The 21,545-nt window shown below is 37.3% G+C and overlaps 1 protein-coding gene across 2 annotated transcripts in view; it reads left to right on the top strand.

Annotated features, from left to right (window-relative positions):
- IPO11 (importin 11) overlaps window positions 1-21,545 on the top strand; it is a 192,957-nt gene that overhangs the window by 110,389 nt on the left and 61,023 nt on the right. For both annotated transcript variants that reach the window (XM_043488541.1, XM_043488542.1), the window contains exons 25-26: window positions 13,068-13,163; window positions 13,834-13,947. In XM_043488541.1, the coding sequence (XP_043344476.1) occupies window positions 13,068-13,163; window positions 13,834-13,947 (210 nt within the window). The remainder of the gene's footprint in view (window positions 1-13,067; window positions 13,164-13,833; window positions 13,948-21,545) is intronic.

The raw sequence follows: 21,545 nt of genomic DNA, 5'->3' as shown, positions 1-21,545 counted from the left end.
TTTCAGTATTGATCATCTGATGATGTCCATGTGTAGAGTCTTCTCTTGTGTTGTTGGAAGAGGGTGATTGCTATGACCAGTGCATTCTCTTGGCAAAACTCTGTTAGCCTTTGCCCTGTTTCATTCTGTACTCCAAGGCCAAATTTTCCTGTTACTCCAGGTATTTCTTGACTTCCTACTTTTGCATTCTAGTCCCCTGTAATGAAAGGGACATCTTTTTGGGTGTTAGTTCTAGATGGTCATGTAGGTCTTCATAGAACCATTAAACTTCAGCTTCAACTGACCATGTGAGTCAGGTGTCAGCAAACTTTTTGTATAGTACATGTTTTAGGTTTTGTGGGCCATAGCGTTTTTGTCTAAACTGTTTATATCTGTTGTTATGGATTGAAAGCAGGCATAGACTACATGTATCCAACAAAATCATGCAGTTGTTTGGATCTGGCCCAGCAGCATTGTCTGCCAACCCTGCTGTTGGTCTTCAGTGCATTCTTCTAAGCCCATGTGATGGGAAAACCACAGTTTCTGCTTTTGAGTAGTCATTCTTTTCGGGGCTGGAAGCTGGTAAACAGGTAGCCCATATTTAGTGTGTTACATAGTTTTGGATTAGAGGTATCTCAGATTACCTGGTGAATTTTTTGAAAATTTGAGTACATATTTGACATAAGATGTTAGGATTTCTTTTTTAAAAAGTTCCCCAGGTGATTTTCATGAGCACTTTCTGCTATGAAAGTTAGAAAGTTAAGTCACTCAGTCATGTCTGACTCTTTGTGACACCATGGACTGTAGCCCACCAGGCTCCTTGGTTCATGGGATTCTCCAGGCAAGAATACTGGAGTGGGTTGCCATTTCCTTCTCCAGGGGATCTTCCTGACCCAGGGATCGAACCCAGGTCTCCCGCATTGCAGGCAGACGCTTTAACCACATTGCTGTCTATTCGCTTTATGTTCCTCTGGGAATACAGAAGTGATCTTCCAACCCAACATTTTGCAGAGAACATTTTTCAGAGAGAGCGAGTTGAGATGGGGACTGAGTCTTAACTGTTTGGTTGGGTTAGGGTTGCTGATAAAACATAGTATTTTTATTTGCTAAATCTGGCAATCCTAGCAGGATAAATTAGATTAATACAGTATTAGATACTGCAGAGACGTGAACAAGAACAGAGGGACTATTGTGAGAATTATCTGTTGAGGGTGGGGATAATGGTGTTATTTAAAACCTTTAGTATCGATAAATTGGAGAGGTTCATATGCCAAATTACTGAAGTGTTAAATTGTAAAGCAATGAGAAAATGATGATATCATTAAGAATGATATTTGTTTCCTAGGGCTAGCATAACAAAGTACTGCAATCTGAGTGGTTTATAACAACGGGAACTAATCTATAATATTTATAGTGATTATCTTTCCCACAGAGTCCTAGGAACTAGAAGTCGGAAATCATGGTGCTCATAGGGCCACACTGTCTCTGAGGACTCTAGAGGAAAATCTGTTCCTTGCCTTTTTCTTAGCTTCTGGTAGTTAGCAGCAGTTTCTGACTTCCTTCGCTTCAACATGCGTCACTCCAGTCTTTGCCTCGGTTGTCGCATGACCTTCTCCTTATATCTCTGTCTTTTCTCCTTATAAGGGCACCAGTCATAATGACTTGAGTGTGTGTAACTCGCTCAGACGTGTCTAACTCTTGCACCCCCACGGACTGTATCCTGCCAGGCTCCTCTGTCCATGGGGTTTCCCAGGCAAGAATACTGGAGTGGGTTGCCAGTTCCTTCTCCAGGGGATCTTCCTGATGCAGGGATCGAACCTGGGTGTCCCTTATTGCAGGCAGATTCTTCACCCTCTGAACCACCAGGGATGGGGCCTACCCTCATTACTCCATCTTAATTATACCTGCAAAGATCTTCCTGGCTCTCCTGAATTGGCAGGCTCACCCCTCTCCCCCCCACCAAACCACCAGGGAGGCCCTTCAGTATTCATTCTTAAATGAATTATATCTTATTGATGTTTAGGTTGATTTTTTTTTTTTAGGTTGATATTTAAGAGTGATTCAATTAAAGTGTCATTGGAGACTTCTGAGAGATTTCCTGCAGAAAGGCTTTTAACAAGGCTTGAAATAAAAAGTTCTTTGGTTAATTCTGATTTTTCCCAGAAAGATTATTTATCTAACCCATTACATTCTTCAGCACACTCTCTGATTTGGCGTTTTATGCTTGAAATCACAATGGAAACTTAAGTCCGAAATCATAGTATTGTAAGCTAGGAAGTGGGTAAATAGAGAGTGAAAATACAGCAGGACTCTTTGGTTTGAATTTCATAGGTTCTTTGGTTTCTTATTTAGAGTAGGGGATAAAGGGTGGGAGTATAGGCCCTTGTTCCTGAGAAGCTTCTGGGCCCTGAAGGAGTAATAATCTCTGTGTGACTGGTCTTGACCCCAGATCCGGGAGGCCTGTTTGCCACCATGTGTCTATCAGCCTCACTTCTACTAATTTCAAAGTATTCTAGCCCTAAAGCTTACAAGCCAAGTAACATTTGTCCTGTTGCTTGCTGAAATGTTTTTGTGAATTTTTATTGCATTTACTCTCTTACCAAACTGATTATGTTGAGGATTCCATCTGTCTTACAGAATCTGAGCTTCATCTTTTGCCTCAGTGATAATTTCTTCTCTGAAAGTAGAGATACAAGGAATTGATACTTTGAACTTAATTCTGTTTGAGAAATAACTGATTGGTAATGTGGGAGTGATAGAAATTTGAGAGAAAGTTGCCTTGTCATTTTGATGTTGCTTTTGTAGATTTTTCAGTGTGTGTGTTTTATCTTTCTTTTCTTGACTGTAAGCTTTTCCATGAGCCTAAGTTTAGTAAATAATAACTGCATGTGGAATGTTATTTTCTCCTTGACCAGTGTCTTTGTTTTGTACACCCAGCTCTGCTACTTACACATTCTTGAGTACATTCTGGACTTAAATTCTCTTATTTATTCTAAAAGGTGTTATACTATATGATTTTAATAACCTGTAATTACCATTATCTGAAATTCTTGTGTTAAATTATAATCTATAAATTCTAAGTGATGAAAAACTTAGAATTTTTCCTATGTTTAAACACCTACCAGAAAAAATTTAAATAGATTTTTCCTCCTGCTTTTCTGAAATATTATTAGTTAAGTAATTGTTGAAGACAGCTTGTTCTGTCATACAGAATGAGATTGTGAAATTTATTTGAAAAGTGAGGCAAGTTTTTAGGATATGTCCTAAGGAGACTATTTTCTCTTACTGTTTAAGTTATTTTCTTGATGTAGTGTATGTAACTTAACAGATGACTTAAGCAAAACTGCTACAATTAGAATATTGTCTCTGCTACCTCACACCTGGGTGAGGTGAGCAAGTTAATCTCTAATCCTCACTTTTGATCTGTCAAATAAGGAGAAAAACTTTACCTACTTCCTAGGGTTGAGGTAAGGATTGCATAACCTTATATGTATAGACCACTTAAAACATTGCCTAACATATAATCAGACAGTACAAGTGTTGGCTGTTTTTATCTAATTATATAATCTCCCTTTGGGGAAAACAGTCCACTAAGGAACTCCTCCTTTGAACATTTCTTCTACTGATAAATAAATGTTTGTTTAAAATAATACATTAGTGAAATTTTTTAAGACTTAAGTAGGTAATTTACACAGTGATAGAGCTTTACTCTTTTTTCAAAGCCATGTATCTCAGCTGGCTTTTAAAAAATAGTTGTTTTAAATTCTTCCTTTACAGAATTACACAGTCTTTTAAAACTTTTTATTATGGAAAATTTGAAGTTTACATCACATACAACACTACCTTTATAGTTTCACTGAAAAGGAATCTATTTGCTTCTTCTCTTTCCTTGAACTGAAAGAAGATAATATCATTATTTGTTCCCCAGTTGTGCCTAATGGTTTTTGATTGAATGATTCAGCACAAATCAGTTACCATCCAAATAAACACTGAAATACTTATAACATTTAACATATATTACACATTAAGCCAGTTTAGTATGCCAGCAGGGGGTCATTAATAGCATATAAATTCTAGAATTAAAAATTGGCAGTCTAATTTCTCCAAAGAAGACATACAGATGGCTAACAAACACATGAAAAGATGCTCCACATCACTCATTATTAGAGAAATGCAAATCAAAACCACAATGAGGTACCATTACACGCCAGTCAGGATGGCTGCTATCCAAAAGTCTACAAGCAATAAATGCTGGAGAGGGTGTGGAGAAAAGGGAACCCTCTTACACTGTTGGTGGGAATGCAAACTAGTACAGCTGCTATGGAAAACAGTGTGGAGATTTCTTAAAAAACTGGAAATAGAACTGCCATATGACCCAGCAATCCCACTTCTGGGCATACACACTGAGGAAACCAGATCTGAAAGAGACACGTGCACCCCAGTGTTCATCGCAGCACTGTTTATAATAGCCAGGACATGGAAGCAACCTAGATGCCCATCAGCAGATGAATGGATAAGGAAGCTGTGGTACATATACACCATGGAATATTACTCAGCCATTAAAAAGAATTCATTTGAATCAGTCCTAATGAGATGGATGAAACTGGAGCCCATTATACAGAGTGAAGTAAGCCAGAAAGATAAAGAACATTACAGCATACTAACACATATATATGGAATTTAGAAAGATGGTAACGATAACCCTATATGCAAAACAGAAAAAGAGACACAGAAATACAGAACAGACTTTTGAACTCTGTGGGAGAATGTGAGGGTGGGATATTTCAAAAGAACAGCATGTATACTATCTATGGTGAAACAGATCACCAGCCCAGGTGGGATGCATGAGACAAGTGCTCGGGCCTGGTGCACTGGGAAGACCCAGAGGAATCGGGTGGAGAGGGAGGTGGGAGGGGGGATCGGGATTGGGAATACATGTAAATCCATGGCTGATTCATATCAATGTATGACAAAACCCACTGGAAAAAAAAAAAAAATAAATAAAAATTTATGATAAAAAAAAAAAATTGGCAGTCCAATAACCTATGTTTAAGACTGTTTTTATATAGCATTGCTGTAGCTAAACCTCATATTTGATTTGAAATCCCAGAAAGGGAAGTTTATTATTTATTAAATGGATGTTAAGTACTAGACATATACTCATTATCATGAATTATTTGCATTTTTTATACAAAATAATATTTTAGGATAATGGTGCTATTATGCTTGCACTTGAAAGCTGAGATAACGCTCAAAATTTTTGGCATTTTCCTATTCTCAGAGTTCCAATAAAACTATAATAGTTTTTAATATTAACTCATTTTTGCATTTTTTAATATCTCTCAGATACTGTTTCTTAGTAGAGTCTGCTATGTAACATTTTTAATATATTTTTGACTAAATGTCACTGTTATACTACTTCTGACAGTATCTGGAAGTAGCTTCTTTGTTCTCTGAAGCAGAAAATTATAATGTTATGAAAACTGGATAGAGAGACAAGTATGCCTGCTTTAGGAGCAAAAATAGGCTTTATTGTATTCTATGAGTTGGAACACATTATCTAGATGAATACAATTATATTCTAAAAATACACAAATTTCAATTAACATTTTTTTAAATTTGAAATTTATCTCTATTGTATACACCAATTTGAGTTTAGAAATTCTCTTTTTTTATCATGGTCTTATCAAGCAGTAGTGAGCCACGTTGGTTTTATTGACTGTGATAAGCCTTATTTAAGATGGCACACATATCTTTAAGGTATAATTTATTCTTTAGTAACTATAGCTAATACTAGACGGTGACTGTTTACTACACATTTCTAATCCTCACATAAACCTGTGATGGTAGTACTGTTCTCTCCCCCATTTTAACAGATGAGAAATTACATCACAAAGAAATAAATACCTTGTCCAGGGTCACACAGCTAGTAAGTATTAGAACCGTGACATTAACATAGGCTTTCTGACTTCAGAATCTGTGCTCTTAATCATTTTGTATGCTGTGTAAGCCTAAATCCAGAAAATGATTTGAGTGTAAGGCACAAACTAAAAGCCTACATTTTTCACAGGAACTATAAAAATAGTCTGTTTCTAAACTGTATAATCAGAAAGGGGGTGGATTGAAACTAAAATTCAGAAGTTATGTATGTGATAGCAAAATGCTGATAAAAATAGCAATAGGGGATTAGATGATAGGATAGGAGGTACTACAGCTTATTCAGCCACAGAGAAATACTGTGCAACCTTGGAAAGAAATGAAGACAACATCTATATACAGTTTCAGAGTGATTTGAGACTATAAGCAAAGAACAGAGTCCAGAGTTTTCCTGTATTTAAAGAGTGCACATAGATAGCAATGGAAAAATAAATCAAATTAATAAAAGTAGTTAAGTAGGGGAAAGAGGGGCAGAGAATGCAAACAGAATGCAAACTAAGTCTTTCAGAAAGTACATTTTGTACTTTAGGGGTTGGAGCCATAGAGACGTTTTACATGACTTAATAAAGTAAAAGCAGTTCTAAAGATTTTTTTAAAAAGGAAACATTTGAATCTATTACTGTGTTGGTGGAATAAGTCATCTGAGAATATTCCAAGTAACTTTAATACACAGTTATTTATATGTATGTTCCTGGTGAGATATAACTTTAAAACAGAAAGAAACATAAGGAAATTATCAATTGCTTTCAGTATTGTTATCGTTATCAGTAATATTGGTATTGTTATTTTGAAACCCATATGTACATATTTGGATATTTTGTACATACCATGTAAGTTAAGGTTATTTGAATATGATATTTTTCAATACAAGGGAAGAAGGATGGAACGATAAAGAAGTTACATAAAATGCTGTGGACGGTGACTGCAGCCATGAAATTAAAAGACACTCCTTGGAAGAAAAGCTATGACAAACCTGTGCTGTGCTGTGCTTAGGCGCTCAGTCATGTCCGATTCTTTGTGACCCATGGACTGTAGCCCGCCACGCTCCTCTGTCCATGAGGATTCTCCAGGCAAGAATACTGGAGTGGGTTGCCATGCCCTCCTCCAGGGGACCTTCCCAACCCAAGACAGCGTATTGAAAAGCAGAGACGTCACTTTGCCGATAGAGGTCCATATAGTCAAAGCTGTAGTTTTTCCACTAGGCATGTACGGATGTGAGAGTTGGACTGTACAGAAAGCTGAGTGCCGAAGAATTGGTGCTTAAACTGTGATGCTGGAGAAGACTCTTGAGAGTCCCTTGAATAGCAAAGAGATCAAACCAGTCAATCCTAAAGGGAATCAGTCCTGAGTATTCACTGAAAGGGCTGACACTGAAGCTGGAGCGCCAATACTTTGGCCATGTGATGCAAAGAGCCAACTTGGAAAAGACTGTGATGTTGGGAAAGCTTGAGGACAGTTGGAGAAGGAGGTGACAGAAGATGAGATGGTTGGATGGCATCACCAACTCAATGGACGTGACTTCGAGCAAATTCAGGATGATAGTGAAGGACAGGGAAGTCTGGCATGCTGCAGTCCATGGGGTTGCAAAGAGTCAGACACGACTTAGCGACTGAACAACAACATAAAATGCTATAATCTTAAATTGGATTTGGCAAATTATTGGTATGTGCTTCTCAGGAAGAGAAATACAGATTTCCTAATTCGTGTAAGCCAGACCTAGAAGCAGTGTCAGCCCAGTGGCAATAAGCACCTCAGAACCTAGATTAAATGCTGTGGCCTGTGAACACCGTGTCTGCTGCTGGTTGACTCCAGAGCTCAGGTGGGAGGGACACAAGATAAACCAGGAAGATCTTGTGCCGAAGGAAGAGAAGATGGGATTCTGCCTAAAGAATGCAAGAGTCAACTTGAAGGAGCTCCCACTGACTAGTAAGGGTACAGTTTGAGCATGGAAACTAAAATAAGTGGATTAAAACACATCGCACATGTTAAAATCTCTGAGGACATAATGATTCTGCCCCCCACTCCCCAAGAGGAGTAAGTTATGATTTAAATTCTCGTAATATCTGTAAATTATCTTTTAATAAAACTACCTGTTGTTTATTATTGTAGTTGTCTTTAGTATTATTTCCTCTTGGAGATGTTTGGCCGTCTAGGTATACATGCATTTTGCTTAAAATATGCAAAGTTGTTTATTACCACTGAAACCACTAGATGCGTTTTTCAGAAATCTTGTTTAGAAGTGAAAGATAAAAAAAAAAAAAAAGAAGTGAAAGATAGGATTTTGATCATCATGCAAGAACCTTCTTTTTTCACTTTGTTAATAGTTATAATTTGAACTCTATGATTTTTCAGTCACAGCTGCAATAACTTCCTTGAAAAGTGGACCCTATAGAGTGTCATGAGTGTGAAAATAATATAAGACCATTCCCATATGGATTTTCCCACAGGAAAAATTATCTCAGGTTCACCGTGTCTAAAACAAAGCCTCACTATTATTAATGGCATCACAATTGTACCCATTGACCATATGTGAAAATGAGTATTTCCAGACTTCTTCACCTTTGATCAGCTGTTCAAATTCTTTTCTATATCTGATCAGTTATACTTTCTGAATTTTCTCTTAATTCTGATCCACAGTACTTGCATTTTCCTGTATAATTCTTCAGAAAGGGTCTCATAGTTTCTATGGTTCCTAACTTTTTTGATTACAGACTCCTCCATTTTAGTTCTGAAATAAGTGAATCCTTTACACAACAGTAACTTTACCTCTGTATATAAGGAAAATGCCTAATGGCAGAGAGCTGGATTGTACTGAACAGTACATTTCAATGAATTTATATATTAAAAGTCTTAATCTTTAGCATGTGGTTACCTTTCTGCACAAGCTTCTATAATGTTTGGAGCTAATAAATTTTTTGGTGTAATTTTTTAAGTGCACTAAATTGTCTGCAGCTTCTCCGTTCCACATATTCAGACGGATTGACCCATAGGGGTTTTATTAATGTACTTCAGTTTTCTTGAAGAAGTCTCTTTCAGAGTCATGCTAGTTCCCCCTCCTTGTTTCCCCTCCCCAAGCTTATAGCTTCTTTTTATTGTTCTTAGTGTTCTGAAATTTTACAATGATGTGCCTTGATGTAGGTTTATTTCAATTAATAGTACCAGGCACTGCTGGGCCCTTTTACTCTGAAACGTCTCTCTTTTAGACCCTTTAAAGAAAATACGTTATCTTCTCCTGGGGTGGGGGAAGGTTAGTTGCCCAAATATGCAGACTTGGGAATATCTGGCAATTTTTTCTTAAGTAGACTTCCAGCCAGTCTTATTTTTAGCTTTTCCTTTACCCTCCTTTCCAGAGATTTATGGTTCTGCTAATTCCTGTGCTTTTTGATGAGAAGAGGTAGTTCAGTTCACTTCAGCTCAGTCGCTCAGTCGTGTCTGGCTCTTTGCAACCCCATGGACTGCAGCACTGTAGGCTTCCCTGTCCATCACCAACTCCTGGAACTTGCTCAAACTCATGTCCATTGATTCGGTGATGCCATCCAACCATCTCATCCTGTCATCCCCTTTTCCTCCTGCCTTCAATCTTTCCCAGCATCAGGGTCTTTTCTAGTGAGTCAGTTCTTTGCATCAAGTGGCCAAAATATTGAAGCTTCAGCTTTAGCATCAGTCCTTCCAATGAATATTCAGGACTGATTTCCTTTAGGATGGACTGGTTTGATCCTTTTGCAGTCCAAGGGACTCTCAAGAATCTTTTCCAACATGCAGTTCAAAAGCATCAATTCCTCGGCGCTCAGCTTTCTTTATAGTCCAACTCTCACATCCCCAACGGTCTTCCCTGGTGGCTCAGAGGATAAAGTATCTGCCTGCGATATGGGAGATGCAGGTTCGATCCTTGGGTCGGGAAGATTCCTTAGAGAAGGAAATGGCAACTCACTCCAGTATTCTTGCCTGGAGAATCTCATGGATGGAGGGGCCTGGTAGGCTACAGTCCACGTGGTCTCAAGGCGTTGGACACGACTGAGCGACTTCACTTTCCTTTTCCTTTTCTCACATCCATACATGACTACTGGAAAAACCATAGCTTTGACTAGATGGACCTTTGTCGGCAAAGTAATGTCTCTGCTTTTTAATGTGCTCTCTAGGTTTGTTGTAGCTTTTCTTCCAAGGAGCAAGCTTTTTTTTTTTTTTTTTTTTTTTTTTTAATTTCATGGCTGCACTCACCATCTGCAGAGATTTTGGAGCCCAAGAAAATAAAGTCTGTCACTGTTTCCATTGTTTCCCCATCTATTTGCCATCAAGTGATGGGATGGGATGCCATGATCTTCGTTTTTTGAATGTTGAGTTTTAAGCCAGCTTTTTCACTCTCCTCAAGAGGCTCCTTAGTTCCTCTTCACTTTCTGCCACAAGTGTGGTGTCATCTGCATGTCTTAGGTTATTGATACTTCTTCTGGCAATCTTGATTCCAGCTTCAGCTTCATCCAGCCCAGCATTTCGCATGATGTACTCTGCATGTAAGTTAAATAAGCAGGGTGACAATATACAGCCTCGATGTACTCCTTTCCCAATTGAGAACCAGTCTGTTGTTCCATGTCCATTTGTAACTGTTGCTTCTTGACCTGCATACAGGTTTCTCAGGAGTCAGGTAAGGTGGTCTGGTATTCCCATCTCTTGAAGAATTTGTAGGGAGAAGATAAATTTGATACACATTGAGTTGCTCTTGGCTTTCTGTATTACAGTTTTAGGTTTCAGCTTTCTCTCATCTGATAAGTCACTTCTTGAATTTCTTTTTTGTACCTTCCAGTATTCATCTCTCATTCCTTTTGTCTTCTTAAAATTATTCACCCTCCCTTTAAAATCTTCTTACTCTAATTTTAGTGGAGTTTTAGGAAGTTAAAGTGGGTCCAACAGTCAGCAGATGGCCTTACTTTCCATTCATAGATAAAATTTCTAGTGACATCTACCTCTGAGTAGCTTATTTACACCTTCCCCCTGCTCTTTATTCTGAGTCTAATTTTTTTGACAAACCTTACTGAAGTCAGATTTAATTATGTTCTGAGTCTTATCATTTCCTGTGGCTTTTAATCATAAACTGTGATATCTTTTTTTTTTTTTTTTTTTCCCTGTATCTCTTAGTAGATAGCATAGTGTTTGGCCCACAGTAAAAGTTTTTGTATTTTTAAACTTTGTTTTGGACATTCCTTTTGTCTCATGGACAAAAAAAGAATCTTGTCGTTCATTGTACTGTTTGCTTACCTTGAGAATGTTTTTTTTTTTTTTTTCCCACAATCTCTACTTTTATTGCCTAATTAGATTTTATTTCCATCTGGACAGCTTACTTTTTATTGGTGCGTGACGATATGATTTGTTTTTTGTTTTTCCTTCTGAACCTGGATGAAAAGAAAACTCAGTTCTGGGAGGGAATGTCAGATAAGGGTACAGAATATGGTGAAATGGTGCTCGGTATCCTCAAAAAAATTAGCAAAATCAATCCTAGAAGATCCCTTATTTGCCCTCTTGCTAGTTAATAAATAGACTGCTGGGGAAAGGGAGGAATAGATTCAAGGGCAAAGAAGGGTCCAGATGGGATGAGGAAAGCAGGGACAGGTGTGTCTACCCCACTCTCTCCTGCTCTCACTTACACCTATCCTCTAAATAAAGTAGTAGTAGACTTTACTGCTACTGCTAAGTCACTTCAGTCGTGTCCGACTCTGTGCGACCCCATCCCTGGGATTCTCCAGGCAAGAACACTGGAGTGGGTTGCCATTTCCTTCTCCAGTGCATAAAAGTGAAAAGTAAAAGTGAAGTCGCTCAGTCATGTCTGACTCTTCGAGACCCCATGGACTGCAGCCTACCAGGCTCCTCCATCCATGGGATTTTCCAGGCAAGAGTACTGGAGTGGGGTGCCATTGCCTTCTCCGAGAATGTTTTGAAATGCTCAAGGTGTATTTGGTTGTCACTGTATTGGGGGCATGCAATTGGAACGTAATAAGCAGAGATCAGAGATGCTTAAAACCCTTTGATAGGTGGAATAGTCCTGCACAGTAAACCCTTGTCCCACTGGGAATGCCGGTATTCGGTCCTGCGAACCATTGCCGGAAGCTCTTCAGGGAAGCCTGCCTCTGCTTTGAGATTGGTGCTTGTCCACAACCCTCTCAGATGGTGTCTGTGTTCATTCTTACCCCTCAAGCAGTGGGACTAGAAGTATGGGCGTTTCTTCTTGATCCTCACTGCTGCTTTCTGACCACTGCCTTCCTCACTCCCTGCACCCCGACCCCTGCCCACCAAAACAAAAATCCCAGCCCAGTTTGAATTTCATGCTGTGTTTGTTTTAGAAGGAACCCATCTCACTCATATAAAAGTACTTTATGTTTCAAATTTTCACATGTTACAGTCAGTGTGCATGGTTAATAATCTGTATGATTATATTATAAATACAATAAGATTATTTCTCATTTAATAAATATGCAGTTTATATGCATTCGTTTCCATCCAGTTGACTGATAAATTAAAAGGGCAGGCTTCAGGGCACCCAAAGCCGGTGCTCTGTGATAAGCTGGAGGGACAGGGTGGGGATGGAGGTGAGAGGGGGGTTCAGAATGGAGGGGCCATGTTTACCTATGGCCAATTTATACTGATGTATGGCAAAGACCATCACAATATTGTAAAGTAATTTTCCTCCAATTAAAATAAGTAAATAAAAATTTTAAATGTAGGCTTAGTTTTGTATAGTGAGTATAGTTGACTAATTTTGCTTTTCACTATTAGAATACTTTTGAAATGCCTTTTGTCTCTGTAAGGCCATAAATATTAAACAGATACCAAGCATTAAGCAAGCATCATTAAACATTTTCTAAGGGTTGTTTGTTTAAAATGCAAAGATAAGAAGTACATTGACATCATGAAACTTGTGTTATCAGAATGTGATTAATTATAATTCTATGTGAAATATATAGCTGTGTCTAAATGTTATATCCTTAAAATTGAATTGTAATTTTTAATGGACTATCTTATAGAAGTGTGTCTAGTGTCAGGATAATGAATATTTCATGTGTTTGTATGTATGTGTATTTAATATATTATTTTCTTTACCTATGTTTTGTGTAAAGCATTGACTTGCATTACTAAGCATTACCATTGTGTCATTTGGTTTTTAGGTTGTGGAAAATGCCCTTAAAGTGAACCCAGTATTAGGCCCACAAATGTTTCAACCAATTCTACCCTGTATTTTCAGAGGTATTATAGAGGGGGAGGTAAGATTTTTCTTAAGCTTCTAATGTTAATACTAGATTCTAGGCTTATTTTCCTTATTCTTTGGAAAATTACTTCTTATTCATTGTTAGATATGAAAAGGACTTACTGTTTGATTATTTTGAAGTAAATTACCTCAATTTCAGGGTAGTTATACAGCTTTGTTATTTCTCTCTCTACATTGGAGAGTATGAATTTCCTTTGCTATCTCATGTCTTTCACTCATATGCATGTGTATTCATACACACACATGTTAAGCATAGCAATGGGAAAAATAGTGCTAGTTTTGTTACATACAGAATATGCTGGTTTTCTTCTAAGTTAAGCTCTTTAATAGACTCTAAATATGTATGTTAGGAGCTTTTAAAGTAATATAAATGTGTAAGTGTGCCATTGATAAATATTCTTTCTTTGTTCCTCTCTTTATTATATATATACATATATAAACCATATAAATATGTACATAATACATATATATTACCTTGTGTGACATATATATTTAGTAAGTTAGTTAGAACTCAACAATATTGGCAGTGAACATTCTAAAGAAGCAGTATAAAGAAGAATATTACTTCATATCCCTGTTGATTGTTACTTTGTCAATGATTGTTTATGATTGTTTATACTTGTGCCATAACACAATTTTAAATGTGCTGTGTTTTAATTGCACAGAGGTATCCTGTAGTAATGTCAACATATCTCGGAGTTATGGGTCGAGTCCTGCTACAAAACACTAGTTTTTTTTCTTCACTTCTTAATGAAATGGCACATAAATTTAATCAAGAGGTAAGAATCTATGTACTTATATTGAAGAAAATCTTTATCAAAATGAAGTTTGGAAAAAATTGGTGAGATAATGAGTCTATTAAAAAAACCTTGAAGTACTTAAACTTTATTTATTGCCTGAATCAAATTATTATGTTCAAGAATACAAAATGAAGTTGTACGTAGTTGAATCATTCATGGAATTACTTTCAACAAGTATGGTCTTGAAATAAGTATTTTTGTTATTTTAAATCTTTAATAACCTATGCTATACGATAATTTGTGAAAAAGAAGAAAGAGGAATCTGTGAGTGGCAATTGAAACTTTAGTTTTTTTCTTTCTCAAAATAGACAGTGTTATTCTACTTAACTAGGATTGAATTTTGATTTGTTTGTGGTTGTAGTTTTTGTTAACTCATACATAAAATGAAACAGGAATACTTTACATACAATCATGTCCTACCTTTGTTTCATTTCTTTAATGAACTTGTTTTTAATGTCATGCAGTGTTTCTGTCATCATTACTGTAGGAAATGACCTTTTCAGCAGTAGTTTATTAAAAACATACTAAGCTGAAACCAGTCACCTGAGTAAGTTTGGAATAGGTTCTTCAAAGAGTTGGTTACTTGAGATATGGTTTTTATGTCTTGAATGATTCATCTGTTAAGGTTTATAAAATGTAGAAGGTAGAATTTACCTGACTGGTATCTCTAGAATGGAGGGGCAATTTGTGAAAAATTTAGGTTTGTGGCTGAAACAGATATTACCATCTCCACTTTTAATGAAAATCCAGAGTAAGGAAGTGCAAATTGTAGAATGTATGTTAGTTTTTACAGAATTAGACTAACCTAATTAGAGAACCTAGACTTCATTTTGATGAATAGACAGGAGAGAGTTTTCATTATGTTAAAAGTTTAAAGAGTGTATTCAGTTGAGTTCAGCGAAATCTGTTGAGTGATCTTAGTAATAATATATTTATAAATTTTATGTATTATTTTAAGTCCTCACAACAGCCCAATGAGGTAATGATATTTCTATATCTATCTCACACCTGACACAGTTGAGACTTGGAGAGATTCAGTGACTTGGTCAAGTTTGCAAAGCTAGTAAGTGATGGAATTGATATGCACACCCCAGTAACCTCACTTCATCTCAGTGACCACATTCTGCTGCCTCCTGTACATCCTGAAATAGGCACTTCTCCACTGTATACTGGAGACACTTGGTTTGACAAGCTTGCTTTTTAAAGGGAGAGAGTACTTAACAGGCCATTTTGTAATGTTATTATATTATATGTCCTATGTTAGAATTATGTCCAGCGTGCTGTGGGAAGTGAAAAATTCCTGTTACATTTTTTCGCCAGTTTTTTTTTTCCTTGTGATAAGATACACATAGCATAAAATACCATTTTACCTATTTTCAAGTATGCAGGTCAATGGTATTAAACATAATAATGTACAATCTTCACCACTATCCATCTCCTTAACTCTTTCAGACTTCTAAAACTTGAACCTCTGTACTCATTACACAATAACTTCTCATTACCCTCTCCCTGTAGCCCCTGGAAACACCATGCTACTTTTTATGTCTGTGATTTTTGACTACTCTAAATACCTCGTATAAGTGGAATCATGCAATATTTGTCTTTTTGTGACTAACATATCACTTAAGCATAATATTCTGAATGTTTATGGTGTGTGCATGCTTAGTCGTGTCTGACTGTTTGCGACTCCATGGACTGTAGCCCGCTAGGCTCCTCTGTCCATGGGATTCTCCAGGCAGGAATACTGGAGTAGGTTGCCATTTCCTTCTCCAAGGATCTGAATGTTCATAGTATTGTAGAATATGTCAGAATTTCCTTTCTTTTTAAGACTGAATAATATTCCATGGGGTGTGTGTGTGCGGGGGATGTGTGTGGGGGGGGTGTGGGTGTATGTGTGTGTGTGAGTGTGGGGGTGTGTGTGTATGTCCATGGTGTGTGTGTATGTGTGTGTGGGGGGGTGTGGGGGTGGGTGTGTGAGTGTGTGTGTGTGTGTGTGTGTCGGTGTGTGTGTGTGTGTGTGTACAATGTTACTATAAGATAATGGCTGTACTTCCCTGTGCTATACAGTATGTCCTTGTTGTTTATCTCTGACCCATTTTGAGTTGAATTTTGTATATGGTATGAGGTAAGGATCCAACTTCATTATTTTGCATATGGTTATTCACTTTTTACAGTGCCATTTATTGTGAAGATTGTTCTTTCCTCATTGAATGATCTTGGCACTCTTGTCAAAAATCATTCAATCATTTATGCAAGGGTTTATTTCTGGGCTCTCTATTCTATTCCATCAGTCTATATGTCTACTTTTGTATGATTATCACATAATTTTGATTACTAAAACTTTGTAATGTATGTTGAAATTCAAAAGTGTGAGTCCTGTGGCTTTTTTCATCCTTTTGGAGATGATTTTGTCTATTCAGGATCCTTTGAGATTCTCAGTGAACTTTAGGATGACTTTTTCTATTTCTGCAAAGAAAAAATATCGTTGAGATATTGATAGAGGTTGCACTGAAACTGTAGATTGCTTTGAGGAGTAGTTGTTTAGTCACTCAGTCATATCCGACTATTCTCGACCCAAGGGACTGCAGCACTCCAGGCTTCCCTGTCCTTTACTGTCTCCTGGAGTTTGATCAAACTTGTGTCCTTTGAGTCAGCGATGCCATCCAACCATCTTGTCCTCTGATGCCGCCTTCTCCTCCTACCTTCAATCTTTCCCAGCATCAGAGTCTTTTCCAGTGAGTTGGCTCTTTGCATCAGGTGGCCAGTGTATTTGAGCTTCAGGTTCAGCATGAGTCCTTTCAGTGAATATTCAGGACTGATTTCCTTTAGGATTGACTGGTTTGATCTCCTTGCAGTCCAAGGAACTCTCAAGAGTCTTCTCCAACACCACAGTTCAAAAGCATCAATTCTTCAGTGCTCAGCATGCTTTATGATCCAACTCTCGCATCCATACATGACTACTGGGAAAACCATAGCTTTGACTAGACAGACCTTTGTTGACAAAGTAATGTCTCTGCTTTTTAATATGTTGTCTAGGTTTGTTGTAGCTTTTTCCTAAGGAGCAAGCATCTTTTTATTTCATGGTTGCAGTCACCATCCACAGTGATTTTGGAGCCCAAGAAAATAAAATCTGTCACTGTTTCCATTGTTTCCCCATCTATTTGCCATGAAGTGATGGGACGGGATGCCATGATCTTTGTTTTTTGAATGTCAAGTTTTAAGCCAGCTTTTTCACTCTCCTCTTTCACCTTCATCAAGAGGCTCTTTAATTCTTCTTTGCTTTCTGCCATAAGGGTGGTGTCATCTGCATATCTGAGGTTATTGATATTTCTCCCAGCAATCTTGATTCCAGCTTGAGCTTCATCCAGCCCAGCATGTCTCATGATGTACTCTGCATATAAGTTAAATAAGCAGGGTGACATTATACAGCCTCGATGCACTCCTTTCCCAATTTTGAACCAGTCCGTTGTTCCATGTCTGGCCTAACTGTTGCTTCTTGAGTTGCATATGGGTTTCTCAGGAGGCAAGTAAGGTGGTCTGGTATTCCCATCTCTTTAAGAATTTTTCACAGTTTGTTGTGATCTCCATATCAGAGGCTTTAGCTTAGTCAATGAAGCAGATATTTTTCTGGAATTCTCTTGCTTTTTCTATGATCCAGTGGATATATTGACATTTCTTAATATTGTCTTGCAATCCATGAATGTGGGCTATGTTTTTATTTATTAATGTCTTAATAAAAAATGTTTAGTATTTTTGTTATATGTCTTTCCCCTCCTTGGTTAATTCCTAAGTGTTTTATTCTTTTTACTGGTTATATAGATGGAATTGTTTTTGTACTTTCTTTTTTAGATTGTTCATTGCTCACGTATAAAAATGCAACTGACTTTTGTTTGTTGACTTTATATTTTGCTACTTTGATGAATTTATATATTCTCACAGTTTTTTTGGTGGCATCTTTGGGACTTTCTATATATAAGAACATATCATCCAAAAACATAATAATTTTGCATCTTCCTTTCCAGTTTTGATGCCTTTTATTTCTTTTGCTAGTCTAATTGTTCTGGCTAGAACTTGTAATACTGTGTTGAATAGAAGTAAAATTTGGCATCCTTGCCTTGTTCCTGGCAAAATAGAAATAATGACCTGTGGCAGGTGCTGGTGCTGCTTCAGCCTGTTGACAGAATGAAGGATTGGAGAGAGATGTTATAGGGTCAGACTTACTTCTGTCACTGTAGTAGGAGCACTGGCTTTTCATGGAACACTTCTCAATGTGAAGAAAAAATGTTTTTCGCAAAGAATTGGCCAAAAATTGTCAAAGCCATCATGTTTGAGTCAAGAGACTATGTGAATGAAAGAGAATGAAATTTTACTGTAGTTAAAATGACTACTGTTGACTGTGAGCATGGTTTTAAAGGACATCAGAATTAAATAGGACTAGGAAAAGGAGTTCCAGTAAATTCAGATAACTTCGAACAAGCAAAGACTTTGCAGAAGGGTTTGTCTCTTCTAAACATATGAAAACAGTTGTCAGTAGAGGAAACCAAGTTAATTATGAGTGATTTTATATTTTTAGGAAAGAAGTTGGGTTCGTTGTAAAAGTCACTGTTAGAACAGTGCACCTGCTTAGTCCACCTCTAAGCATTTGCTAATCAAAGTCTTTCAGAGTCGTTTTCGATCTTGAATGAAGAATACTTTTTAGACGAAAACCTAATTCAGTTTAGAGCCTAGAGTATTGAAGAATGGTACTTTTGCTGTAGGGGAATTTGCTAGAAAATGACAGTATTTGTAGGCCCCTTTTCTCTATAGACTTACTTTTTCTTCCAAAGGATAGCATCTTTCTTCTTGTAAACACATGTTGTGGAATTCAGTACGGGGGGACGGGCTTTGGGGATTATGGCTTTTCACCACTCAGCATCTTGATTTTCGTTTAGATCATCTAATTTTAATTTGTTTCTCACCTTGTCTTCTCCCTGTTCTTGATGCCTTGAGTTGGAACTTCTCAAAATTTATTTTTGCAGATACTGAATCTTTGTACTCCTATAGGAGTGGGGATGGTGATCTGGAAGTTTCTAATTGTTCCTTATACAGATTCTCAACTAGTTTTCCTGTTTTGAGCTCTATGCCACTGTCTTCTTTGTGGCCTGATAATTGCAAGATTCTGAGAAACAAGTCTGTTTGCATTAGACTGTTATTCCCCTGTCAAGCAGTTTGTTTTCAGGCTTTTTTGTTCTACTAGTAAAGTAATGCTCAAAATTCTCCAAGCCAGGCTTTAGCAATGCGTGAACCGTGAACTTCCAGATGTTCAAGCTGGTTTTAGAAAAGGCAGAGGAACCAGAGATCAAATTGCCAACATCTGCTGGATCATCAAAAAAGCAAGAGAGTTCCAGAAAAACATCTATTTCTGCTTTATTGACTATGCCAAAGCCTTTGACTGTGTGGATCACAATAAACTGTGGAAAATTCTGAAAGAGATGGGCATACCAGACCACATAACCTGCCTCTTGAGAAACCTATATGCAGGTCAGGAAGCAACAGTTAGAACTGGACATGGACCAACAGACTGGTTCCAAATAGGAAAAGGAGTATGTCAAGGCCGTATATTGTACGGCCCTGCTTACATCAAGGCCCTGCTTATTTAACTTATATGCAGAGTACATCATGAGACACACTGGGCTGGAAGAAGCACAAGCTGAAATCAAGATTGCTGGGAGAAATATCAATAACTTCAGATATGCAAATGACACCACCCTTATGGCAGAAAGTGAAGAAGAACTCAAAAACCTCTTGATGAAGGTGAAAGAGGAGAGTGAAAAAGTTGGCTTGAAGCTCAACATTCAGAAAACTAAGATCATGGCATCCAGTCCCATCACTTCATGGGAAATAGATGGGGAAACAGTGGAAACAGTGTCAGACTTTATTTTTTTGGGCTCCAAAATCACTGCAGATGGTGATTGCAGCCATGAAATTAAAAGACGCTTACTCCTTGGAAGGAAAGTTATGACCAACCTAGATAACGTATTAAAAAGCAGAGACATTTCTTTGCCAACAAAGGTCCATCTAGTCAAGGCTATGGTTTTTTCCGTGGTCATGTATGGATATGAGAGTTGGCCTGTGAAGAAAGCTGAGTGCTGAAGAATTGATGCTTTTGAACTGTGGTGTTGGAGAAGACTCTTGAGAGTCCCTTGAACTGCAAGGAAATCCAACCAGTCCATCCTAAAGCAGATCAGTCTTGGGTGTTCATTGGAAGGACTGATGTTGAAGCTGAAACTCCAATACTTTGACTACCCCATGTGAAGAGTCAGCTCATTGGAAAAGACCCTGATGCTGGGAGGGATTGGGGGCAGGAGGAGAAGGGGACAACAGAGGATGAGACGGCTGGATGGCATCACCAACTCGATGGACATGAGTTTGAGTAAACTCCGGGAGTTGGTGATGGACAGGGAGGCCCGGCATGCTGCAATTCACGGGGTCGCAGAGAATCGGATATGACTGAGTGACTGAACTGAACTGAACTGAACTGAACTGAAGTCACTTACTAAGCACTCTTTCATCCACTTGTCATCTTCTAAAAAGTTGTTGCCATCTTTACCAATTGTAGTTTCTTCTCTTTTATAGACCCTGTGGCGTTATTTGTTTGGTTTTTATATTTATTTACTTTTATTTTAGTTGAATTTCAGAGGTAGTGAGCAAATGTTCAATGCTAAACTAAAATTGTTTTCACAGTAACAATATGCTTCTAGGGTAAATAACTTTTTTTTAAAGATTCAGCAAGTTGTTTGTAGCTGAATAATTGGAATAGTATCTATTTATCTTTCTACAAAACTAAGACTGAACTATATACCTTGAGTATTTCTTTGTTTTCTAGAAACATTATCATCTTACTCTTTCTGGCAATACCCTTTAATTTAAACTTTGTAAATTTGGGGGGAGGAGTGAAACATTTTGATAACATACTTCAGTTCTAACATTTTGATAACATACTTCAGTTTAAGATGTTTCATCTTAAAGAGATGACTTTCTTCAAGACCTGCCTCTTAGATTATTTTCCCCTTAATCTGTTTTAAGTGTTTGACTTGAAATAGCACATATCTTTCTGATACTGCAGAGTTTGAAGGCACTTTTTTTTCCCACAAGATGAATGATGTTTCATGAAATCTTATGTAAAAATGACATTTTATTGCTTGAATAGCAGCTGCTATGAAGGTTAGATTAAGACGACAACATTTGGAGAGAGAAAAAAAGATCGCTATTTGCATAAACATTTTATTCTGTTCCTACAAGGAATATAATTATATAAAATTACTTAATTCTTACAGAAAGCATAACTCATATTCTTTAAAGTTATAAAAGGGATAGAACCAGTCAGAAATAAAATTTTTTCTTTCTATAATGGGTATTTATTTAATTGTGGTATCTTTAGCATGACCTGCCAGGGTAGATTTCTGCATGTTATCAAGGTAGAGAAATCTCATCATCTTTTTATTATGCTGCTTAAGAAATACTTTAATTTTAGAAATTAATAGTTCTGTGAAATACTGCAGAATTTTTTTGCTTCATGATTCACTATAACTAGTCAT

The sequence above is a fragment of the Cervus canadensis genome, chromosome 16, assembly GCF_019320065.1.
Source record: "Cervus canadensis isolate Bull #8, Minnesota chromosome 16, ASM1932006v1, whole genome shotgun sequence".
In the NCBI taxonomy this organism is placed as follows: Eukaryota; Metazoa; Chordata; class Mammalia; order Artiodactyla; family Cervidae; genus Cervus; species Cervus canadensis.
Note: the sequence above shows the minus strand (reverse complement) of the source record. Positions and strands in the feature narration are given on the sequence as shown.